This window comes from Ambystoma mexicanum, chromosome 3p (genome assembly GCF_040938575.1).
Source record: "Ambystoma mexicanum isolate Mex_15411 chromosome 3p, UKY_AmexF1_1, whole genome shotgun sequence".
In the NCBI taxonomy this organism is placed as follows: Eukaryota; Metazoa; Chordata; class Amphibia; order Caudata; family Ambystomatidae; genus Ambystoma; species Ambystoma mexicanum.
The window spans coordinates 887,830,522-887,853,639 of record NC_090925.1 but is presented as its reverse complement, the minus strand read 5'-3'; the positions used below and the strand labels follow the sequence as shown (position 1 = coordinate 887,853,639).

General features: G+C 46.6%; 1 protein-coding gene across 1 annotated transcript in view; it reads left to right on the top strand.

The window, feature by feature from the left end:
- Positions 1 to 5,624, top strand: part of SAMHD1 (SAM and HD domain containing deoxynucleoside triphosphate triphosphohydrolase 1) — a 697,568-nt gene extending 691,944 nt beyond the window's left edge. The window contains exon 16 of the mRNA XM_069652117.1: positions 5,054 to 5,624. Coding sequence (XP_069508218.1) covers positions 5,054 to 5,215 — 162 coding nt within the window. The 3' untranslated portion in view covers positions 5,216 to 5,624. The remainder of the gene's footprint in view (positions 1 to 5,053) is intronic.
- Positions 5,625 to 23,118: the final 17,494 nt, after the last annotated feature.

Here is a 23,118-nt window from a genome sequence, read left to right as displayed (position 1 = left end):
CAGACACTTCCTACACCCATATCGACTAATTTACAGAAACTGTGAGTATGTGTATTTTGAAGTATATTTTTGTGTTACATATATTTGCTCCCTTCTAAAGAAGGCTTATACAACTGACTGTTAAATTAATAAATAATTGTTTAACCAAGAAACCTTGAGTGTAAGTGTTTATTTGGATACTTGTCACTGTGAATCTGTTACAACACTACAGCTCACATCGACTCCTCTTGAGATGAGGCTGGCTGCTCAGTCACTCTACCAACTTGTGTAGCACATGCTTACACCAAATGTTGGGTTAACTATTGCCAAGAGGACAAGGCTGGTGCAGTCTCCCACAGGAAACTGCATACAATCTTGCCTAACAGAGGGGGTCTGGACGAGTTGGATTGTGTCTCTGGAGTGTCCTTGAATGCTCAGCAAAGACTTTGGTGGATTTGTCCTTTCCATAACAATGCACTCGAAATGAGCAGTTTCCTTTTTATTGGGGTTTCGCAGCTCTTGAACATCACAGGACCTCGGGAGATGGTTCAAATCATTGTTTTTCTTGGGACTGGGTGTTTCCACCAGTCAAAGGGAAGGAGTCGTCCTGTTTGGGGTTCCTCGTCTCACAGAAAAACGGGGTCAGGACTGGGCAGGTCTCTTCACTGTTGAAAAGGGTCTGCAGGTGTCTCTGGTCGTCTTTTTATTGATGAAGTGTTCTCACTGTACAATGCAAATGTGCATTTAAAGGAGCACTATGTACCTTTTTAGTGTAAGTATGGGAAATGCAGATGCAAAAGATTTGTAGAACATTGTTAAGTGACGGTTGGTGTGTGAAAGTTTAGTATGTAGGCTATGTGTAGAGTTTCCTTTAAGTGAATGTGTTAATGGTTAAAAGCAGGCAATGAGGGGGTGTTATACACATAAAAGTAAAGAGTATAAGGTCTTTCTTGGGTGATGGTGTGAATATGCAATCTGGGTTCTAATAAGGCATGGGCTAGACAGGGGAATGCGAAGACTGTGGATAGTCATAAAGGGCAATGGTTTATGTTGTTTATTGTATACTAGAGAGCAGAATGAAAGGTGATTTTTGCAGGAGAGGCCAGAAAGTAAGGTGAGGGGGGAAATAAGTGAAGGGGCACCAACCACAAATATGGAGGGGCACGTGCACAGGGGGGGGTGTTGCACGTGTGTTACATCTAAGGTAGGGAGCAGTGTTTCTCATGCTCCTTGATTACAGCTTCAAAATTGCTTCCCCCTGCAGAGTGGTGTGTTGCAGTATATGCATAGGACTGCTGTCTTCGAAAGATATGGATCAATAGCCTCGTTCATTGCTGGCAAGGTAGCAGGTGGGATGTTGTGTCCCACAGAAGTAGACTGTGTGGTTACAGTATTGGTTGAGGAAGATGAGGTGGAGGAAGACAGCCTACTACTTGCTAAGAAAGGAACCTTTAAGAGAGCATTGCAGTGGTTGGATTTGGTGTGGTGGCACATGGAGGTGGTCCCGTAGGAGTACTGTCCAGGTAGTCTGCGACTAATTACAAAGTTGCACTCTGTGCATTTCACTTTGGTAGCTTTAGCTTTTGGTACATTCCCAACAGTGGTAAATAACTACCCCACCCATGTTTCTCTCTGGGTGCTAGAGATAGGCACCTCCTCTACCTCATCTTCTTGGTCCTCTTCATTGTCTTTAGAAGTACTGCGCTTGTTTTGTTGTGTAGGTCCTCCAGATGGTGGTGACTCTTGGGGAGGAGGGATGGCAATAGCTGATGCCTTTTTTAAGATGAATAACAGTTTTGCTAATATTCTTCCAAGTAGGTGCTTTGTACTAGATTAATGGATAATGAGTAAGAATATGTGTAGGAACTGGCAAGGGTAAATTTTGAGCTTGAAAGTTCCTAGATCAGTAGAAAATGCAGTTCTGAACTGTCCTCGAAGCACGGACCTGTTCGCGAAGTGCGGATGCGGATACATCATAATGCTGCGCGCGAGAGCTTGGTCACATGACACTGTCCGGAAGGTCCGCAATGACGTCAGACGTTCGCGGACGTCGACGGATGCAAAAACAGTGGGAAAAGTTGCAAGAAGTGTTGAAAATGATGCTAGAAGGTGGGAAATGGCCGTGTTTTAAGGTGAAACCTTGTAAATTGGACAGAGTTTGCTTTATTGGGCGAAGTATGATATTAGTAAGTTGTAGGAAAATAGCATGCACTGGTATTAACCCATGAAATTCACCGAAAAATTGTTTTTCGGTTTTACTTGTAACGTGTGTGTGTGTGTGTGTCTGTCTGTCTGTCTGTCTGTCTGTCTGTCTGTCTGTCTGTCTGTCTCAGAGAAAGCCAGCCAAGCAGGCGAACTTGCTCATTAAAATACTTTTCACCCTTGGGCCACCCTGACATGGGGGTCATAGGGACTGAAGGGAAGCACACAATACAAATTAGACTCTCCTTTTAGCCCTTGGATTAGGATACCAGCTGGAAAAAGTGGTTGATGAACCAGTCATTGATGACAAAAAAGCAGGGGACACATTTGATGTCACTGATTTTGGACTTTTGACCTAAGCAACCGACAATGATTCCAAAATACCTCTACATAGGCTTTCTGTACACTGTACACATCCCATTTAAATAGGACCCAAAAATGGATTGGAAAACACTAAGCAGATTGAAACATGAAATTAGATGTTAACCAGTGGGGCCTGTTGAAGGTTGTTCAGAGAATGGGGGGTGGGGGGAATGATGAGAATTTTGATCCTTGATATTTTATAATCGTTTTTGACTTTTTTTATATTCTGGGTTGCCAAAGTGGGCACTGTTAGGGAGAATTCTCATAAATGGGCCAATTCCTCCCACCTTAGAGCCCTCAGCTCTTTTGCTAAACTTTGGGACTTTGAACTTTTCAAATCAATGTGATTTACTCTTGTGTTTTCTTTGGATATGGAGTTTTAGACAACTCCATAGGCATCATCTTTTCATGTGTGTCAGATAGCACCATCAGTGCAGTTGCACAGGGAAACCTTTTCAGGCTTTCCCAAGGTTTAAATACCTTATTGGGGATAAACTACTGTTTCACAGAGAATGTAAAGTTTACTTTACTAGTATTTTCAAATTCCTAGACCCAGCACACCCTATCTTACGATAGAGTGCTGGAGAGGTTACCTAGTATGCCCTATGTCTAGATACTCATGTAGCAGTCAAATGTTACCCTTTCCTCTCGAAATGGCTGGTGGCAGTGGTTTTACAACAAACTACCATGATTTTTCCCGACTGCGACCCGGTACCGTTAAATCGCGGGAGCCATGTTTTTCAAGATGGCGTCTGAGCCCCTTTGTTTAAACAGGTCCCAGTCTTGTTTTTTTGCCATTTCTTTGGGGAAAGGTCCTCCTAGAGTTTTGCTCCGCGCCAAACCAGGTTTGGTTCCTTTGTTTATTCGCCTTCGGCGGGCTGTAGGACTGAAGACCGCCTCTGCCGCCCGAGTGTCTTCGGTGGGCAGGAAGTGAGGGAGGTGCCCGAGTAGTCTCCTAGGAGACCTAAATGCACTCTGGTATGATTGGCTGGCTGACTGTCCGGCAAGGACAGCCACCCTGCTGGGTGAGTGACAGCTAGGCTGGAATGAATGGGAGAGAACTGAATAAAAGGCGAGTCTCTAGGCTTGGAAGGCAGAGTCGACCACTGGAACGAAAGAACCGAAGACGAGCTTGAAGAGGATGGCTGCTGCAACTCCTGGACTATTGGTTCGCCTGATGAAGCCCTGCTGCAGGTCCGAATCGCTAAATTCATCTCGACAGAGAAGCCCTGCAAGGACGACTTCTCCCTTTTGAGTTGGTGGGACCAATCAACTCGACACTAAGCCACCTGGATACCATTCTCAGAGCTGGTTGTATTTTCCTCAGAGTGCTGCAGGAAACCGAATAACCAGGGAGAGGGAAACCCAGTTTGTGTGCTTAACTACAGCTACACCGGAACTGAAGATTTGCCAAGTGCCAGCTTTGACCAGTCGCAGTGCAGGAGTCCCCTGCCGTCCTCCCTCTTATCCCCACGACTGAGGATCAGGAACAGTGAGATCTGCAGGAACTGCCAGGAACAGAAGTCTTCAGCTGCATCTTTTTCTTAATTTGTATGGTACTGTGAAATGAGACTGAGAGTACTTACCTCTTGCGGTGAAAGTGCTTGAAACTTTTGCAACTAGCAGGCCTAATCAACTTGTGACCCAACATATAATTCTTCTTGTTACAAACTACTTCTGAGAACGTCTACAGAGACTTTACCGTTTACTTACCAGAACCGTTTTTATCCTATCCAAGACTTTAGCCCATTGACTTTGGCCTAGCCTATTGAATTGAATTGACTCTTCTGGTGAACTAAGTATCTGCACTGTCTAAGAAACTTTTAATTCTTTTATGCTCTGAACCTATTCCTTTTTACTCCTCCTTCAAACTAGTTTGAATGCCTCAGAAGCATAATGAGTATAGTACTGAAGTATATTTGTGTATGATATTTAACTGCCTCCTTCTAGTGAATGTTTTATAACTGACTGTTGAATAAATTAGTAAGTGTTTAACCAAGAAACCTTGAGGGTAAGTTTATTTGAACACCTGTGATTGTAGACCTCTGTGTAACATCATTACAGCTCACATTCCCTCTTGAGATCAGCCTGGCTGCTCAGCTCCGCTACCAAAAACTGTGTAGTACAGACTTATACCAAAGGTTGATTTTGCTTACACCTGTAGTCCTAGTTGTGTGTAGTGGTCCCAAAGGGTACTGCAGACAAACTCTGCCTAACAGGCACTGCCCTTGATGCTCTTGAAACAAGCTTTGTTTTTCCCTGAATTTCATCAGTTTACAGATGAGGTGCTAGTTAGTGTAATTACAATTCAAACATTCAGGGGAGCAAGAATTTTAGCACTGGCTGATGTTACAAGCTAACTCGCATTCTTTTTTTTTTCTAGCTTCCATTTTTTTGTGTGTGACATTTAAAGATTACTATCATTTCATAATTTAAACCATTAAGGAGCAGCACTAATTTGAATTAGTAGCAATTGTCTTTTAAAATCTCTCATTGTAATGATTCACAGGATGGGGATGTGGTGGCTCCAGAACTTACTCCGATGAAAGCCAGCTGGGTTAATGATGATGATGATGATGATGACTACGATGATGAGGATCATGCAAAGGACAAGCCAGCTCATAATCACACTCATCAACCCTCTAAATCAAGAAGACTTTTTGAAATTTGAGTTCCATTCTACATAAACCAGTCTTCTACAACTTTCCATCAGTTCTCACTGCAAAGGAGAAACAGCAGAACTCATATGTTGAAAAGTAAACATAGAACATCTGTTGACCATTGCAGAAATGAAACGATGCACTTGCAAAGTGTCTTTGGAACACATTTTATAGTATCTGAATGTATCATGGAGCTACAAATGGAGATTTTATGTGCAATCAAAGATTTAAGCAGAAAGAGTTCAGCTATTTTTTACATTTTATTCAAGTTTTTATTTTTTTAAATGTTTATTTAAATTTAATTAGCTGTAATAGCAGTGCTTTGAGGCTCATCTGCTTTGAAAAACGTTTGCTTCAGCTGCTGGAGTGGGGCCCGGGATATCCCACAACAGTAAAAATAACCAATATTTTTAAGGGCTATGAAGGTGTTTTTGTTTTACTTTTCTTTATCCTCATATGTACTACTATGTGGATATTAAAGGAACCTTTCACTGTTAGGCAGCGAGGTAAGTAATTGGGTCAATATGTCCACTGCAGTTCTGTATAACGTGAAGGTCATATGTTTAGAAACCAATGGGGCAACTTTGTATTTCTTTCCGAGGTCAAAACAAGGGGAAACCCTGAGATGGTTAACACCTGTTGTACAGCATACATGTGTCCATCCCCCCCCCCCCCCATTCCAAACCTACTGCTCCCTAATATCAACTCCACACTTTTGAAATATGACGTCCTGCCTAGTTTCTACAAACAATATATTGTCTTTCTCTACATCCTGTATTAATCCATGACACCTTCAGTGACCTTCAACACGTCCTTGACAGACATCCCCACAGTGCTATGCTCCTAACCTAAGACAGATTTAATCCTCTAAGCAACAAAGCTATTGTATGTATCTGTCCAATGTTATCTGATTGAAACACTACACCCTTCCCACTACTTTATAATGCTTTGGATTCCATCATCCTCTGACTTTATAGCTTTTACCAACATCATAGTTGATGCTAATGATTACTTGGTTGTCCATCAATCGCCTTCCATTCACCCATTAGCAGAAACATGAACTCCAAAGTCACAATACTAATACATAGACCTACATCTACATTCATTTCAGGAGGGATTTTAAGAACCAGCTCAGTGGGAAGTTCCAGAGAGGCCCACTGAGGTGTTGAGTAATGGCTTGACTCTCTAAAGCTATTTTAGGCTGAGCGATAAGTAAGGCAGACTAAGGAAATCAGGGGTTTGGTGTGCAGAGACAGTCAGGTAATAGTTACACACAGAAATATGATAATATACAATTTATTAGGCCTTCACACACGTGCAAGTAAAACTCAAGGATTCTGTGCACTACATGATGCACTTGTATAGCTCTTTCTATGGCGTGCAAATCTCTCAAGATTCACATTCTATGCATATCACATCATCTAGTGGTTGGTAAGGGGTATTAGTTTTCTTGCAATCTCAAAAAGGAGATTGCACCACACTTAACAATAAAAATAGTGAAAACAAGTCACAAGTGCAAAAGCAGTCCTTCCTGAACAGATGCAAAAAATACGCCTGTGTTCAAGTCACAGTAAGCACCTGGGAGGGGGCTCGGATGAAGTCTCAAAGTTCCCCAGCACAAGTTTTGGCTACAGCCAACAGGTAAGAAAACATGTGTTTAAAATGCACACTTGGGGGGGAGGTTTTATGGCAAAATTAGGGGTGTACTCTCAATCATACCACCATAGGGCTTACTCTGGGAACTGCTAGACTAGAACCCCAACACCCCTAGCCAGGAAATGGTAGGGCATGGGAATTTACTTAATGCCCTTGAATTGCCTATGGAGTGGGGGAGGCAGCAAAAGTGGTGAGTACACTTGCACCCCGAACTGCAGTTTTCTAAGCAACTACTCCTGGTGGTATTCTGAATCACTGGAGCCTATAACTCCAGGTCCAGTGGTTGTGGGTACATTGGCTGAAGTTTGTGTCAGGTTTAGGGTCTGGATAGGCAGTGGTTCCGATCTCTGGCTTAGGGACAGTTCCAGCAGACTTGCAGCAAGACAGACCAGATGACTACTACAATGAGGATGGGCTTTCAGGACACAGCAGAAGAGGTGTGCTGGCAAAGAAACCCCTGTTGAGGGTTTGTGGGCTCAGCTTGAGGTGGTGGCAGACAACAGGCTCCAAGGAGGCCCACTTTCAGAATGGAGAGCAGCAGATGCAGGGCACAATGTTCCTGAAGAAGTGCAAGCTCAGGGCGACGTCCGTTGCAACATAGAGGCCTAGTTCATGTATGGTTAGTGCACGGGACGGTCCTAGGACAAGTCCGAAGTCCAATCACTGCAGGATACAGGTGCAGGTCAACATTACTGGTTGGCCCCTTTAGTCTGGATGAGGAAGAAACTGATGAAGGTCTTCCCTGGTTGCAGGAGTGTTAGAATGGATTTCTAAACTCTGGCCTGCTGGACATATGTTTAGGAGGCCACCCTGGTTATAGTGAACAGGGAGCAACTTCTGGGAGTTTAGCCAAACCAATCACGGTAGCAATGAGAGAGGGCAAGGCTAAATCTCAGGAGAAGTGAGTGGGGTCACGGGTCCACAATGAGTCCACACAGTGAAACACCAAGGGTTACAATTAAACAGTTTTGCAAATACTATATTTCAGTGGATTGCTTTTCTCTCACAGAGTACTCATCTGATAGATATCCTCATCCAGCTCTGCTGCTCAGAAACTTTTTCGACAGGGGGCATAGTGGACCTCGACTCAACCGCTTATCTGTCTTGCTCGGTGCTCGATAGTTGGCTCTGGGCGTGACCTTTGGCGGTGTATATATATCATGTCACTGCGCCCCGTACCTCAGTTCCTTTTTCCACGTGCTTGCATGCTGCTTCGGGAACACAGCATCAAGTCTTCCACTCAGCGGTTGACTAAATCGTCTAATTTTCTCTCATAAAACCGTGACCGCCATGTCCACTCACTGGATTTCAAACTTTTAAAGGCAACCTGCATGGCATTTGTCTGGGTGCGGATCAAGACACGGAGGGCTATGCATCGTTCTCCAAAATGTAGTCCAAATACATTTGTGTCAGAGCCACCAAACTTGCTTTAGGCTGACCGTCTCCAAAATCCCTGGCGCGGTCGCTCGTCCGGTCCTCCGAGGTCGAGACAGAAGGACACGTCCCCGAAAAGGAGAAGGAAAAACATCAGCGAAAAAACCAAAAAGTGGTCACACTTGAGGAGCAGTTCTTCCTTGTCTTCGTGGGTAGGGTAGTAGACACCGTATGTTTGAGGTCCTCTTCAGCGCTACGAGCTGACAAGACATCTTGGACAAAGGTCCTGTAACTGATAACATGCCAATTAATCTGGCAATTGCAGACCCCCTAGCCTCCTTGTGACAGCATCCCTGCTCCATTCCCCCGGTCAACTTTCACTTTACGGGGAAGTACAGGCTGGCAGTAGGAGATCAATCTTTCCTGGCTTCTCACACTTCTCCAAAAGGACTTGTTGTGCAGGCAGCCCCAATCGCCACCAGACCTGCGACATCCACTTCAAATCTGCCTCCGGACAGAGAAGGATAAAAGGTTGGATGCCATGGCCAAGAAGGTCTTTACTTCTGTCAGCAAGGTGTTAAAAGCCTGTGGATTTGGTCTATGGAAGGGTGTGGAGCAGAGTAGAAACGGGGGGCTTAAAGCCTTCTTTTTTGTTGGAGGGGGGCCTGACTCAAAAAGGCTAATAGTATAGGAAGGAAAAAGGAAGAGTCATAGGCTTCCCCTAATCTAACCATATAAAAGGGTAGGCTGTGAGGGAGCAGGTAGCCAGTGTATATATGCTGGCGGAAGAAGAGAGAGGCTGAAGAGATTACAGCAAAAACAACAATTTATTTACACATTTTTTTAAAACAATGGGTCTAAACACAAAATCTATTTAAGGGTTTTCTTGAGCCAAACCTCAACACAACATTGAAATTGTTTTTAAACATCACAGTTTGGAATAGGTGGAGGTTAGTAACATATTAAGTGGAAAAAAGGTTTGCATTACTACTTTGAACATATAGTAGTATTGGTTGCCGACACATGAATATGTTTCCAGTCCGGGATGGAGATACAACTTCACTTGAGCGTGTTGGTGTAGTTTAGTGAAGGGTCCGGACTTTCATCAGGACGTGGTTCAAGGGGTTGGGTTTCTACAAAAGGATAGGAAAGGTTAGAATAGTGTTTAGAAAAAAGCGGGGGGGGGAAATTAAAACCTGCGCGGTCGGAGCCTACCTTATGCTACATGAACGGTCAGAATGGATAATCTTTTGAAGAAGGCCTGCGTAATGAGCTAGGCGGAACGCTGTAGCCGGAGTCTACAGGGAAATTGGATAACAACAAGTTATCTAAATGCAGAAAATTCCACAGGATGGCGACCATGTAATATAATTTAAATGGTTACCTTAATCAAAAACGGGAAATACAGGTATGAGGCTGTAAAAAGGAGGCAGTTGAATGCCGTGTCCAAATGTTGGTGGCACTGAAAAATAATGGTGACAAAAATAACTTGAGGTAAGAGCGTCCTAAAGTGCTCAACCGAAAACATATTAGTCACACAAATAGTGCGCGGTTAAATTTTTGCAGTGAGATGTTGTAGAGACTGGCACATAAAGAGGACGGTGTATTAAGGCCGTCCGTGGGGGATGAACAAATAATAAAAGATGGCGTTTGTTGATGGAAAACTAGGAGGAAACTATGTCCTAGTAACAAGGCAGAACGTAAGTGGGTCAAGAAGGTAAAGCCTAGGGCTGTAAAAGCTTACCAACTAAGGCTGAGTTACAGATGAAGGTAGCGCTTTGCCGGAAGCGGTGCACGAAAAATGAGCAGTCTCCGACTGGTGTAGCTAGAGAATGCTGTTGGGTACGCATGCGCGTAATAGGGCCACAGGGAAGCTGATCGCGCGCATGTGCGGTGGATGATACTAGTCAGCGGAGCATGCGTGATAGAAAGAATCGCAAAAGAGGAGTAAGTGTTATTAAGCTAAAGGTATGCCAGGTAATGTGGTTGATTCTCACACATGGATGTCCATAAAATGGTAGGATGAGCAGCTGCAGTATTGAATCGTGTCGGTGCAGTGCGAAACGTTATAAAGGAAACCAATTTAAATTTTGTCCTTGGCTGTCAATAGAAAGGTGAGATGGGCAGCTACAGTGTTGAATCGTGTAGGTGCGAATTAATTAAAATTATAGACAACAATGGGGGACTCAATGTTTTGGCAAGGAATATGTTGCATAAGGGCATATATATTTTGTCCCTAAAGTCAGACTATCCTATCATGTGTTACTATAAACAAGTCAGCACTATAATTGCACTATAATTGCAAACAATGCTTCTGCTGTCTTTGTTCTCATCAATAACCTCTAGACCTTGCACTTGTTCTTTTGTACAACGACATGACTTGTGCCTTTATGCAATATATATTTTTTGCCAATGCATTAAGAGTTTCTCTTATAATGTCTCTTCACTGTTGTCTATCAATTTAATTAATTTGTAAATGCTTCGAATTGTACCTATATGATTGATTTTTCTCAATGACCTTGCACTTGCCCCTTTGTGCAATGACATGACTTATGCCCTTATGCAACATATTCCTTGCCAAAACATTGAGTCCCCCATTGTTGTCTATAATTTTAATTAATTCGCACCTACACGATTCAACACTGTAGCTGCCCATCTCACCTTTCTATTGACAGCCAAGGACAAAATTTAAATTGGTTTCCTTTATAACGTTTCGCACTGCACCGACACGATTCAATACTGCAGCTGCTCATCCTACCATTTTATGGACATCCATGTGTGAGAATCAACCACATTACCTGGCATACCTTTAGCTTAATAACACTTACTCCTCTTTTGCGATTCTTTCTATCACGCATGCTCCGCTGACTAGTATCATCCACCGCACATGCGCGCGATCAGCTTCCCTGCGGCCCTATTACGCGCATGCGTACCCAACAGCATTCTCTAGCTACACCAGTCGGAGACTGCTCATTTTTCGTGCACCGCTTCCGGCAAAGCGCTACCTTCATCTGTAACTCAGCCTTAGTTGGTAAGCTTTTACAGCCCTAGGCTTTACCTTCTTGACCCACTTACGTTCTGCCTTGTTACTAGGACATAGTTTCCTCCTAGTTTTCCATCAACAAACGCCATCTTTTATTATTTGTTCATCCCCCACGGACGGCCTTAATACACCGTCCTCTTTATGTGCCAGTCTCTACAACATCTCACTGCAAAAATTTAACCGCGCACTATTTGTGTGACTAATATGTTTTCGGTTGAGCACTTTAGGACGCTCTTACCTCAAGTTATTTTTGTCACCATTATTTTTCAGTGCCACCAACATTTGGACACGGCATTCAACTGCCTCCTTTTTACAGCCTCATACCTGTATTTCCCGTTTTTGATTAAGGTAACCATTTAAATTATATTACATGGTCGCCATCCTGTGGAATTTTCTGCATTTAGATAACTTGTTGTTATCCAATTTCCCTGTAGACTCCGGCTACAGCGTTCCGCCTAGCTCATTACGCAGGCCTTCTTCAAAAGATTATCCATTCTGACCGTTCATGTAGCATAAGGTAGGCTCTGACCGCGCAGGTTTTAATGTTCCCCCTCCTACCCCCGCTTTTTTCTAAACACTATTCTAACCTTTCCTATCCTTTTGTAGAAACCCAACCCCTTGAACCACGTCCTGATGAAAGTCCGGACCCTTCACTAAACTACACCAACACGCTCAAGTGAAGTTGTATCTCCATCCCGGACTGGAAACATATTCATGTGTCGGCAACCAATACTACTATATGTTCAAAGTAGTAATGCAAACCTTTTTTCCACTTAATATGTTACTAACCTCCACCTATTCCAAACTGTGATGTTTAAAAACAATTTCAATGTTGTGTTGAGGTTTGGCTCAAGAAAACCCTTAAATAGATTTTGTGTTTAGACCCATTGTTTTAAAAAAATGTGTAAATAAATTGTTGTTTTTGCTGTAATCTCTTCAGCCTCTCTCTTCTTCCGCCAGCATATATACACTGGCTACCTGCTCCCTCACAGCCTACCCTTTTATATGGTTAGATTAGGGGAAGCCTATGACTCTTCCTTTTTCCTTCCTAGGCTGTGGAGCAGGCAACACAGTACATCCCAGAAGGTGAAATGCAGGATGGGTTTACATGGCTGGTGGAAGATGGGAAGGAGGTAGCCAAGTAGTCGTTGCAAACGGGCCTGGATGTGGCCGACTGAGTTGGCCGTTGGTGGTAGTGTTAAAGCAAGCCTTTCTGAAAACCTCTGGCTTCTCCCCGAAAGTCCAGAATAGGCATGGAACATAACTTTCAAGGGAGAGTTTCTTTTTGGTCAGAAGGCTGATGACTCCTGGAAAAGTTCAAGAGTCTAAAACAGCTGAAAAATCGCTGGTCCAAGCTGTGCAGCCGGCAAAACATGCCTTCAGCTTTGCCTCGAGGGGCAGAGGCTACAGGCGCTTATGTGCCTTATGACAGGAAAGAGCAGCTCCCACAGGCCAGGCAGAAGCAGAGGGTCCTCTGGAGGCTAGCAAGCAGTGGCGGGGGCAGCACCACCCTCTAAGCTGCTTTGATTTCCCCTCCCACAACTTACCAGTTGGTGGACAGTTGGCAGAGCATTGGCCCCAGTGGCAGGAGATTACCTCCGATGCCTGTGCCCTGCAGCTCGTTCGGTGGGTTTATTGTCTGCCCTTCTTATGAAAACCTCTGGACAGACCCCCACCGCCTCCAATCCAATGCGAACAGGAGCTCTAGGAAGAACTGCGAGCTCTGTTGTCGAAGGGTGCCGTGGGAGAGGTACCGCCCTATCGGAGAGGGTCCGGTTGGTATTCCTGGTGCCCAAGAAAGGAGGTCTCCATCTCATTCTGGACCTCATGCCCTTGAACAGGTTTCTGGGCAAAGACTAATTTAGGATGGTGACGTTGAGAGAAATTCTCCACGCTCTCAAACTTCAGGACTGGCTGGCAATCTCCCTCCAGCATGTTTATTTCCCTGTGCCGATACATTGAAAGCACAGGAAGTTCCTGAGGTTCCTCATAGGGGACAAGCACGATCAGTTCAGAGTGCTTCCCTTTGTGTTGACCTCTGCTCCAATGGACTTCACCAAGCTTGTGGCGGTTGTCGCGGCTCACCTCAGGAGATGCATGGTCCATGTATTTCCGTACCTGGACGACTGGCTGCTCAGAGGGAAGTCGGCGGGGCAGGTCTTGTCTCATCTGGAGGACACCTGTCTGCTACTGCACAGGCTGGGCTTCTCCGTGAACTTGAAGTCCCATGTGATGCCGGTCCGAAGGCTCCAGTTCATCGGAGCAGTCCTAGACACTTGGGTGGGGAAAGCCCTCCCTCCCAAATAGTCGACATCATAGCACAGATGGTACACTTGTTCCGGAATCACGCCACCTTACCAGCGGCTTCCTTCCTCTGCCTATTAGGTCTCATGGCCGCCCTTATTTTTCTAGTGCCAGAGGCCAGGCTGCACGTGAGATCCCTACAATGGCTCCTAAGAGGTTGGTGGTCACAGTACCTTGGAGCGCTCACAGACCCTCTCAAGTTGCCCAGTCAAATGGTCCACGACCTCAGCTGGTGCACCGACTGTGGCAATCTTATGGCGGGGTAAACCCTTCTCGGCCCATTGGCCTCAGGCCCGAGTGGTCACAGATGCATCTGTGAAGGGTTGGGGCGTTCACTGTGAGAATTTGCGTGTGATGAGTGGCCTTTGGTCGATGACAGAAGCCATGTGGCACATCAACAGGCTAGTGTTGCAAACCATCAGGCTAGCCCTGAGGGCTTTCGGCGCCGTCGCTCAAGGGGAAGCATGTCCTGATTCTGATCGACCACACGGTGGCCATGCACTACCTGAACAAGCAAGGTGGCGTGCGCTCCCTCCCCCTCTGCAGAGAGGCGATGCAGCTGTGGTTGCTGGAGAACTGGATCTCGGTCTCAGCAGTTCATCTGGCGGGGACAGAGAACGGCTTGGCGAATGCTCTGGGCACGCAGAGCACGGTCTCACCTGAGTGGGGAAGTATCCCAGGAAGTCCTGCAGTAGGTCTTCTCTCGTTGGGGTACCCCAGCAGTGGATCTGTTTGCCTCAAAGTTTTGCTCGAGGTGAATTCCCAGCAAACTGTGCACTGGGGACGCATTCCTGGTGGATTGGACCTTCTCTCTCCACTACGTCTCCCCCCCCCCCCCCAACACCCACGATTCCTGTCTTTCCTTGGGTTCCCCGGAGGTTGAAGAGGTTTTGAGTAACCATGATCTTCCTCGCCCTGGACTGGGCAATGAGAACGTGGTACTCCGACCTCTTGGATCTGTCCACCTCACTGGTTGCCTAGTGCCTGGATCGCCTGACCCAGTCGGAAGGTCGGCTGCTCCACCTGACCCTGGAGTCCCTCAACCTACATGCATGGGTCTTGAAAGGATGATGTATGATGACTGGGACCTCTCGTAGGAGGTACTTGAGGTATTGCTGGCTGCACGCAGATCGTCTACAAGATCTCTGTACGCGTACAGGTGGAGAAGATGTGAGGTGTGTTGCAGGGAACGCGAGATCGACCCCATCTCTTTCCCGACTACTATGGTGATGGAGTTCCTTCTGTCACTAGCCTCAGACTATACCGTCCCAGCCCCCTTCATGTGGCACACACAGGCTTACTAGGCGGCGAAAGCAGCAGCATTCCCAGGCAAGTGCCTGACCGTATATGGGACTTCCTGACCTGAAAAGGCAGAAAGACGACCAAACAACAATAGGGCCAAAGAGCAAGCAAAAATCTCGTGGCACTAGCCACATTTAGTAGCCATATGCAGTAAACGCGATTGTGGACATAAAAAATAAAGCAAAAACAGTAACTGCTGCAACCATCTTGTCTTTAGGTATGTATAAAGGTAACCAAAAATCAAGGAAGATACAAAGATACAAATGTATCCCCATTGCACTGCACTGTAAGGTGTTGTCTGAATTGTAAAAATACAGGAATTCAAAAGGGAAACAAAGCAAAAGGGATGGGGTTTCATAGAAAACTATGGAGGGAAAGTTGCGAAAAGAAAAGCATTCCTAACCACCCTGCAGGTCATTTCCTTATTAAAAAGATGAATATACGTGACCACGGTACACATAAAAAAGCTGCATACTTTCATATTTCCATGTTCCCCAGTCACAGAAAATTCCAGGTAGAGGCACAACATTTCCAGTTCACGGTACTACCTTTTGCAAAAGCATCGGCACCACGTATGATCATGAAAGTTCTTGCAGTAGTGGCAGCTCATTTACACAGAGCGAAATTACCAGTTTCTTCCTATCTAAACAATTGGCTTGTTAAAGGGCCACACTCTGCAGTCATGCCTCGAGAACACACAGCTGTAAAAATGTTTCACACGCTAGGGTTCACCATCAATGAAACAAAGTCAAGCCTAGTCCAATCTCAAAAGAAACCATTCCTAGGTGCCTAGCACTGGCATGCCGATTGGAGGAAAGAGAGCAGGTCACCCTAGCGCAGATCCCACATGTAATCAAAGATGACGGTTCGAAAAGTAAAGGAACTGTTGGGGATGATGGCATCCTGCATATACATTGTCCCACACATGTCTAAATAGTGGCTCTCGGGTCAGTGGTCTCAGATGGAAGGCGATTGAGATGGTATAGTGGTAACTACAAAGGTGGTCATAAAGGCTCTGCAATTGTAGACTAGCCAAAACCTATTAAAAGACAGACCATTCAGGCAACCGCCAATCCAAATAATGTTGACCACAGACGCCTCACTGAATGGGTGGAGGGCACATTGCTAAGCACTAACAGCCCAGGGTGCTTGATACAAGATGAAAGAAATCACCACACTAACATGCTGGAACTCCTAACCATGAGGATGGCATTACTATTGTTTCGGACAAGGTTAACCAACAACACTGTGTTTGTCAACACAGAAAACACCACAACAATGGCCTACATAAACAAACAGTGTGTACACACTCAATGGTTCTGTCCAGATTGGCACAATACATATAGGGTTGGTGCATCTAAAGATGACTACTTCCAAGCACACCACAATTCCTGGGGAGAACTGCCTAGTGGACAAATGAAGCAAGGTGTTAAAACATCACAAGTGGGAATTAAACGCACTCAAACTGATATTCAAGCAATGGGGTCCCCCCACAGTGGACCTTTTTTTTTTCGCAACAGCACAAAACTGACAGACATGGTATCCACATAGCCTGAAAAAGGCCATACAGTCCCCAATCAAGTTAGAGTATACACAACTTGCAAACACAACTCCAAAGGCAACTAACACATCCTTTCCCACATATTCTGAATTTAGTAGCTTGGCTCCGGAAAGCGTAGAACTTGGATACTTACAACTCCTAAACCGATGCATGAAAATTCTAAGGGAGACCAGAAACCCTAACACAAGACATTGCTACTCCAATAAATGATAGCGTTTTGTCTTTTGGTGTAAAACATGGCAGAATGACCCCCTCAACTGCACACTAACAGATATGGTAATATTTCTATTACATTTGCTGGATTCAGGGCTGGTGTACAACTCTGATCAAGGCACATGTCACAGTATTGGCAGCCTTTTCTAATTCCCAACATAAGACATGATATGATATGGCATTTATAATGTGCCTATACACAAGTGTTTCAAGGCGTGACGAGACAAGGGAGGGGGAACAGAGGGAAGACGGAAACAATGATCCTACTAGGCCAGGTGTCATTCAGATTGTGCATGGGAAGGGGGAAAGTGTGTGGGGGGGTGCAGTGCAGTACATGGAATAATAGAATAAATAAACAATAAGTAGTAAGTAGAAGTACGGCCAGCTGGTGGCAAGTGCAAGGGTAAGTGCAGACATCAGGTTTCAAGTGCTGGTAGTGGGACTGTAGGGATACAGAAAACAGTCCCCAAGTGCAGGGGTTGCCAGGAAGGCAGTGCAGGTGTGTGACTGGCGGGGGAGGCGACCTGGGCCTGAGATCGGAGGGTGGCCTGGTAACCAGTGCCGTTTCAGTTTCAGCCAGGAAAGTCAGCAGAGTAGAGGAGGAGAAAAAGCAGAAGCAAAGAGAAAGGTTTTGAGGTGCTTCCGGAACCAGAGGTGATTCTCCTCACGTTTCAGGGAGGCTGTTCCAGAGGGGGGCCCCAGCCGAAGAAGGAGATCTACCACCAACTCATTGCTTGGAGAAGCGACTGAACCTGAGGGAGTTGGAGGCGGATGAACGAAGAGCTCGAGAAGGAAGCTATTTAGTAAGAGAGAGTTGAAGGTGTTGAGGCCCCAGGCCCCAGAAGGCCTTGTGGACAATGCAGAGGGTTTTGAACTTAATCCTCACAACCACTGGGAGCCAGTGCAGAGATTTCAGTCCTGGAGAGATACGATCCCTGGACTTGAGGCCAAGGACAAGTCTTGCAGTCCTGTTCTGGATGAGTTGCACAGGGCGGGGAGTAGAAGCAGGCAGATTTAGAAAGAGGTTGTTGCAATAGTCCAGCCTACAGAGAACCAGAGCTCGGGAGACAGCTTCTGGGGGAAGGCGAGGAAAGGAAGAATACCTCTGAAGAGGTGCAGCTGGTAGTGGGACTTCTTAGAGACGTCAGAGATGTGAGGAGAGAAGGAGAGTGGAGTCGAAGATGACCTGAGGTTTTTAGCCTCACAGGTGGGAGCCGGAAGAGGGCCAAAAGAGGCCGGCCAGAGAGTGACAAAGGCGAGAGCGGGTGTGCCGATGAGGAGAATCTGTCTTTCTGGCATTAAGGCAGAGATCATTGGTGGCACACCACTCCTGTATGGTGGACAGTCAGAGATGAGAGAGGGACAAGAGGTGGCTGAAGGTAGCCTGAAAATGAGCGGAGTGTCATCTGCATAGCACTGGAGGTTGGGGCAGAGCGTGGCATTGCGGTGGGCCAGATAACAGGTATTGGTTGAACAGCCAAGGAGGGAGGTTAGACCCCTGGGGAACACCACAGGTAGAGATAAAGATAGAGGAGAGGAAAAAGACCCAAGTTGAACTTGGGAGGGTCGATCAGAGAGGAAAGAATACAGCCACACTAGGACCTGACCGGTGATAACCAGGTTATCACAGAGGCGGTTGAGCAGGATGACATAGTTGAATGTGTCAAAGGCAGAGGAGAGATAAGATGAGGACACAGGGAGTGTTGGAATCAAGGTTGGAGAGCAGGTCTTCACGGATGTTCAGGAAAGCAGTTTCCGTGCTTCTTGCCGCTCCGAAGCCAGGCTGATGATCATGGAGACAACCAACAGATTCAGTGTGAAGAATGAGCTGGGAGATGGCTAGCTTTTCCAGGAGTTTGCCCAGGAAAGGAGTGATGGAGATTGGCTGATAGGTTTCTTAAGAAGAGGGTGCACAAGGGAGTGCTTCAGGGGGGAAGGGAAGACTCCAGTGGCGAAGGAGTGGTTGCAGAAGTCGGCCAGAGCAGGGGCCAGGGGGTCAATGTGGTCCTTGATGGTTTTGGAGGAACAGGGATGAACCTGTTTTGACGAGACTTTCACAGATCGGACTTGTTTAGAAACCTTGTCTGGGGAGAAGTGGGGAAAGGCAGAGAAGGAGGGAGGAGAGATGGCCGAAGAAGGGCCAGAGGAAGAGCAGGGAGTAGAGGGAGGGAGAGGAGGAGAGAGAGGACAGGATGTCCTGAGTTTTAGAGGTGAAATGAGAAGCCAGTGCTGTGCAGAGGGTCTGCGAAGGGACAGGAGAGCTAGAGACTGCGGCAGGATTGGCCAGTTCCTTGCAGATTTTAAAGAGTTCAGCCGAGTTGTTAGATGCCGCAGAGACGCAGGCTTGGATGTGAGCTCTCTTCTTGGTGAGGACAGAGAGACGGTATTGCCTTTGGAGCAGGCCAGTTTGTCCGAGGATATACCAAAAGCATGCCATTTCCTCTCAGCCACCCTGCAGTTGCGTTTGTGGGTGACGAGGTCTAAGTCGTACCAGGAGTTGCACTTGGCTTTGGGCTTCAGGCGGATCCTCATGACGGGGGCAAGAACATTGAGAGTATCAGATACAGCAGAGTGGAGCATGGAAAGGGCTGTGTCAGGGTGGGAGTCAGCAATAGGGGGAGGGGTGGTGAGAAAGTGGCGGCGAAGCCTCAACTGACACGTGCTTCATGGGTCAGATGACCGAGAAGGTGGGTGGCAGTGATGGAGTTGGCTTGGCCTGTGGGATAGAGAGGGTGAGCTGGGAGGAAAGGGGAAAGTGGTCACTCCAGGAGTAGAGGAATGGAAAGGGGAAGGTCTGAGGAAATCAGAACATCCAGAATGTGCCCTGCAGAGTGAGTTGGGCCAGAGGGGAGCATAGAGAGAGAGAGAGAAGGTTGCAAAAGAGTCCAGAGGAAGGACAGGAAGCATCCAGGTGGATGTTGAAGTCTCCCAAGAATGAGTTGATTGGTCGAGACCAGGAGGGAAGAGGAGAGGTCCGCCCACTCAGAGAGTAGATCTGACCAGGTGGCCGAGAGTAGCCACAGTAAGGAAATAGTAGCCACAGTAAGGAAATAGCTAGGAGAGAGGGAGAGCCTGCAGACGAGGCATTCGAAAAAGGAGTAGGCCTGCATAGGAATCACAGAGGCAGGAATCCACTTGGGGAAGATCAGGGCTACATCCCCTCTGGAACGGTTGGACCTGGGCGCGGAGAGGATATTGTAGCCATCGGGGAGGAGAGTGTCAAAGCTCGTAACAGAGCTGGCCATGAACCATGTTAATGTTAAAGGACATTTGTACCTCGCACTATCACCACCGAAGTGGCGGCTCTGAAAATGGGGAGGAGAGGGGGTGGGTTAGTGGGAATAAGCTGGAAAAGTGCAAGAGAGCAATGATGTTCTGTTGGCAGCCTCAGCCCAGTGGTTCCGTTGGCTGGACTTGGGGTGTTTTACGGTCCGTAGTCATGTGCTGTTGTGCAAGTCTGTGTGGTTTGTTTTGTTGTTGCATTGTTGTGAAGTTTGTGCGGATTGCTGCGTTTAAGGCTTGTGGTTGTGTTTGGTTAGAGTTTGAGAGGTGTATGCAGAGGGGTGGAATTGTTGGTTGGTTAGTTGGCATTGCTGTCCTTGCAATTATGGGATTCCATCTAGGTGCGGTACATGCTGACATTCACATTTCTATCTAGATGCGGCGCAAGCGGAAGTTCAGAATTCTAAGTTTGGTGTGTTCTAGACAATCATATTTCTATCTAGATGCGACGCAAGCTAAAGTTAAGAATTCTAAATGTGGTGCATGTTAAGAATCACATTTTTATCTAGATGTGACGCATGCTAAAGTTCAGAATTCTCTACGAGTGTGGCACATGCTAACAGTCATATTTCTATCTAGATGCGACGCGAGGTAAAGCTAAGAATCCTGAGTGTGGCACATGCTAACAATCGCATTTCTCTCTAGATGCGATGCGTGCTAAAGTTCAGAGTTTTATATGAGTGTGGCACATGCTAACAATCCTATTTCTATCTAGATGCGACGTGAGGTAAAGTTAAGAATCCGGAGTGTGGCACATGCTAACAATCATATTTCTATCTAGATGTGACGCAAGGTAAAGTTAAGAATCCTGAGTGTGGCACATGCTAACAATCACATTTCTCTCTAGATGCGGCGCGAGCTAGGGTTCCGAATTCTAAGTGTGGCACATGTTAACAATCACATTTCTATCTAGATGCGATGCGAGGTAAAGTTAGGAATCCTGAGTGTGGCACATGCTAACAATCACATTTCTCTCTAGATGCGACGCAAGCTAGGGTTCATTTCCCTACATGTGTGGCGCTAGTATATCCATCACAAGGCAACATTTACAATCCATTTAGAGTGATCACAAGTCTTCCTATGTATGTGTCTAGTTGTGACGCAAGCTAGGTTAAGAATTCCATCTAAGTGTGGCACATGGTAACATTCACATTTCTGTCTAGATGCAGCGCAGGTTAAGGTTAAGACTTCCATCTAAGTGCGGCACATGCTAACATTCATATTTCTGTCAAGATGTGACGTGAGCGAGGTTAAGAATTCCATCTAAGTGTGGCGCATGATAACATTCACATTTCTGTCTAGGTGGGACGCAAGCTAGGTTAAGAATTTGGCACATGGTAACATTCACATTTCTGTCCAGATGCGACGCAGGCTAAGGTTAAGACTTCCATCTAAGTGCGGCACATGCTAACATTCATATTTCCGTCTATATGTGACGAAAGCTAAGGTTAAGACTTCATCTAAGTGCGGCACATCCCAACATTCACATTTCTGTCCAGATGCGACGCAGGCTACACTTGACCGTTCTCTATAGGTGTAGCACTAGTTAACATTGGGTAGTATGTTAGTGCGTGATGCAGAGCAATATTTACAGTCCAGCCAAGGATGGGTTTGGACCAGTGGTAACTAACCTCTCTAGGTATGCATGTTGCAAAGCCATGGGGAGGTAGGCAGAGTGGCGAGGGCTCTCCGGAGTAGAGCAGCTGCTCCATGCCACACCCACAGTACTGTTGGTGTACGTTAACCGCTGGCTTCACTGGCCTCCCCGGCGGACCACTGCTGACACATCCTGGAGTTTCCAATGCAGGAGCCGCCCTTTGCCTCAAGGCTCCTAGCCGAGAGGGCTGCCGGGCAGTGGGCCGCCCAAGACAGGCCCGGGATGAAAGTGTAGTTAGCCAATAGGGGCCGGTGGGAGGGCACGGGAGGTGGGAATAAGAGGAAGCAGGTAGGAAGCATCGCGAGCTACGGGGCTGCCTGGGGTGAAACTATCGCGCACAATGCTATGGAAATAAGGGCTGGGGCATCATGGCACAGTGCTTACCTGCAGGCCATGATAGTAAATGGCGCAGGAAGCACGTTTGGCGGGGGTTAAGCCCTCGCCGGCAAGCACGATGGAAATGGCCAATAGGGGGCGGTGGGAGGGCATGGGAGGCAGGAATAAGGGGAAGCAGGTAGGAAGCATCGCGGGGCTGCCCGGGGTGAGACCAAGGTCAAGTTCCTCCAGAAGGCGGCAGATGTCGGAGGAGTGTTTGACAGCTAAACGAGAGTTTAGAGTGGCAATATGGAGAAGGTTGCCGTGCTTGAAAGACTTCTGGGGAGGGGCACAAATCAGAGGTACCCCCTGCAGAGGTGTAGAAGAAGCCCAAGGGGGCAGAAAAGGAAGGAGGAGAGGGCAAGGTAGCCAAGGAGGAGGCAGCAGGGGGAGGCGAGGAAGCCATGGAGGGGGGCAGAGGGGACAACAGGAGAAGAAAAGAAATTGATGAGGCACGGGAAGTGTCTATGGAAGAGGAGAATGTTGGCCTGAGGGCCTTGGACCAAGACTGTACAATTCACATAAACATTAATGATAACCTTAGAGGAGTGGAAGGAGGCCAGGAGGGCCTCCACCGGGTGCCACCATTAATGGGAGAGGAAGAGAAGGGCAAGAGCACAGAGTCCATATGTAGGGTCCAAAGGTCTGGTGAGGGAACGACAAAGAGGATGTCGGTGAAAGTTTGCCTGGAGGGGGCAGTGGTATAGGTGTCAGCGTTAGGGATGCCTGGGTTGGAGACCAGGATGTCCTTTTTAAACTTCTTCCTACCAGATTTAGTGACGAGAGCAGGATAGATGATAGAGAAGCAGTTGGAGAAGATAGGAGAGATGGAGGGCACCATAGAGTAAGGGGAGAGGGAAGGGGAGAACACTAGGGAAGGACACAGGGCGGGGTGCAAGCAGACGATACAGAGAGCGGAGAGACAAGTTGACAATTGGACAAGACGACAGACACTCAGATTTTAAACACTGTCACAATGCAGTTTTGAAAACGCACCTAAATTTGAGAGTCCTGAATATAGGGGGAACAGGCCTAGGTTTCACAATGCAATTTTAAAAACTTTAACAATGCAGTTTTTAAAAACTGGAAGAAAAACCCACCTAAGTTTGAGAGTCCTGAATAGAGGGGGAAAAGACCTGGGTTTCAC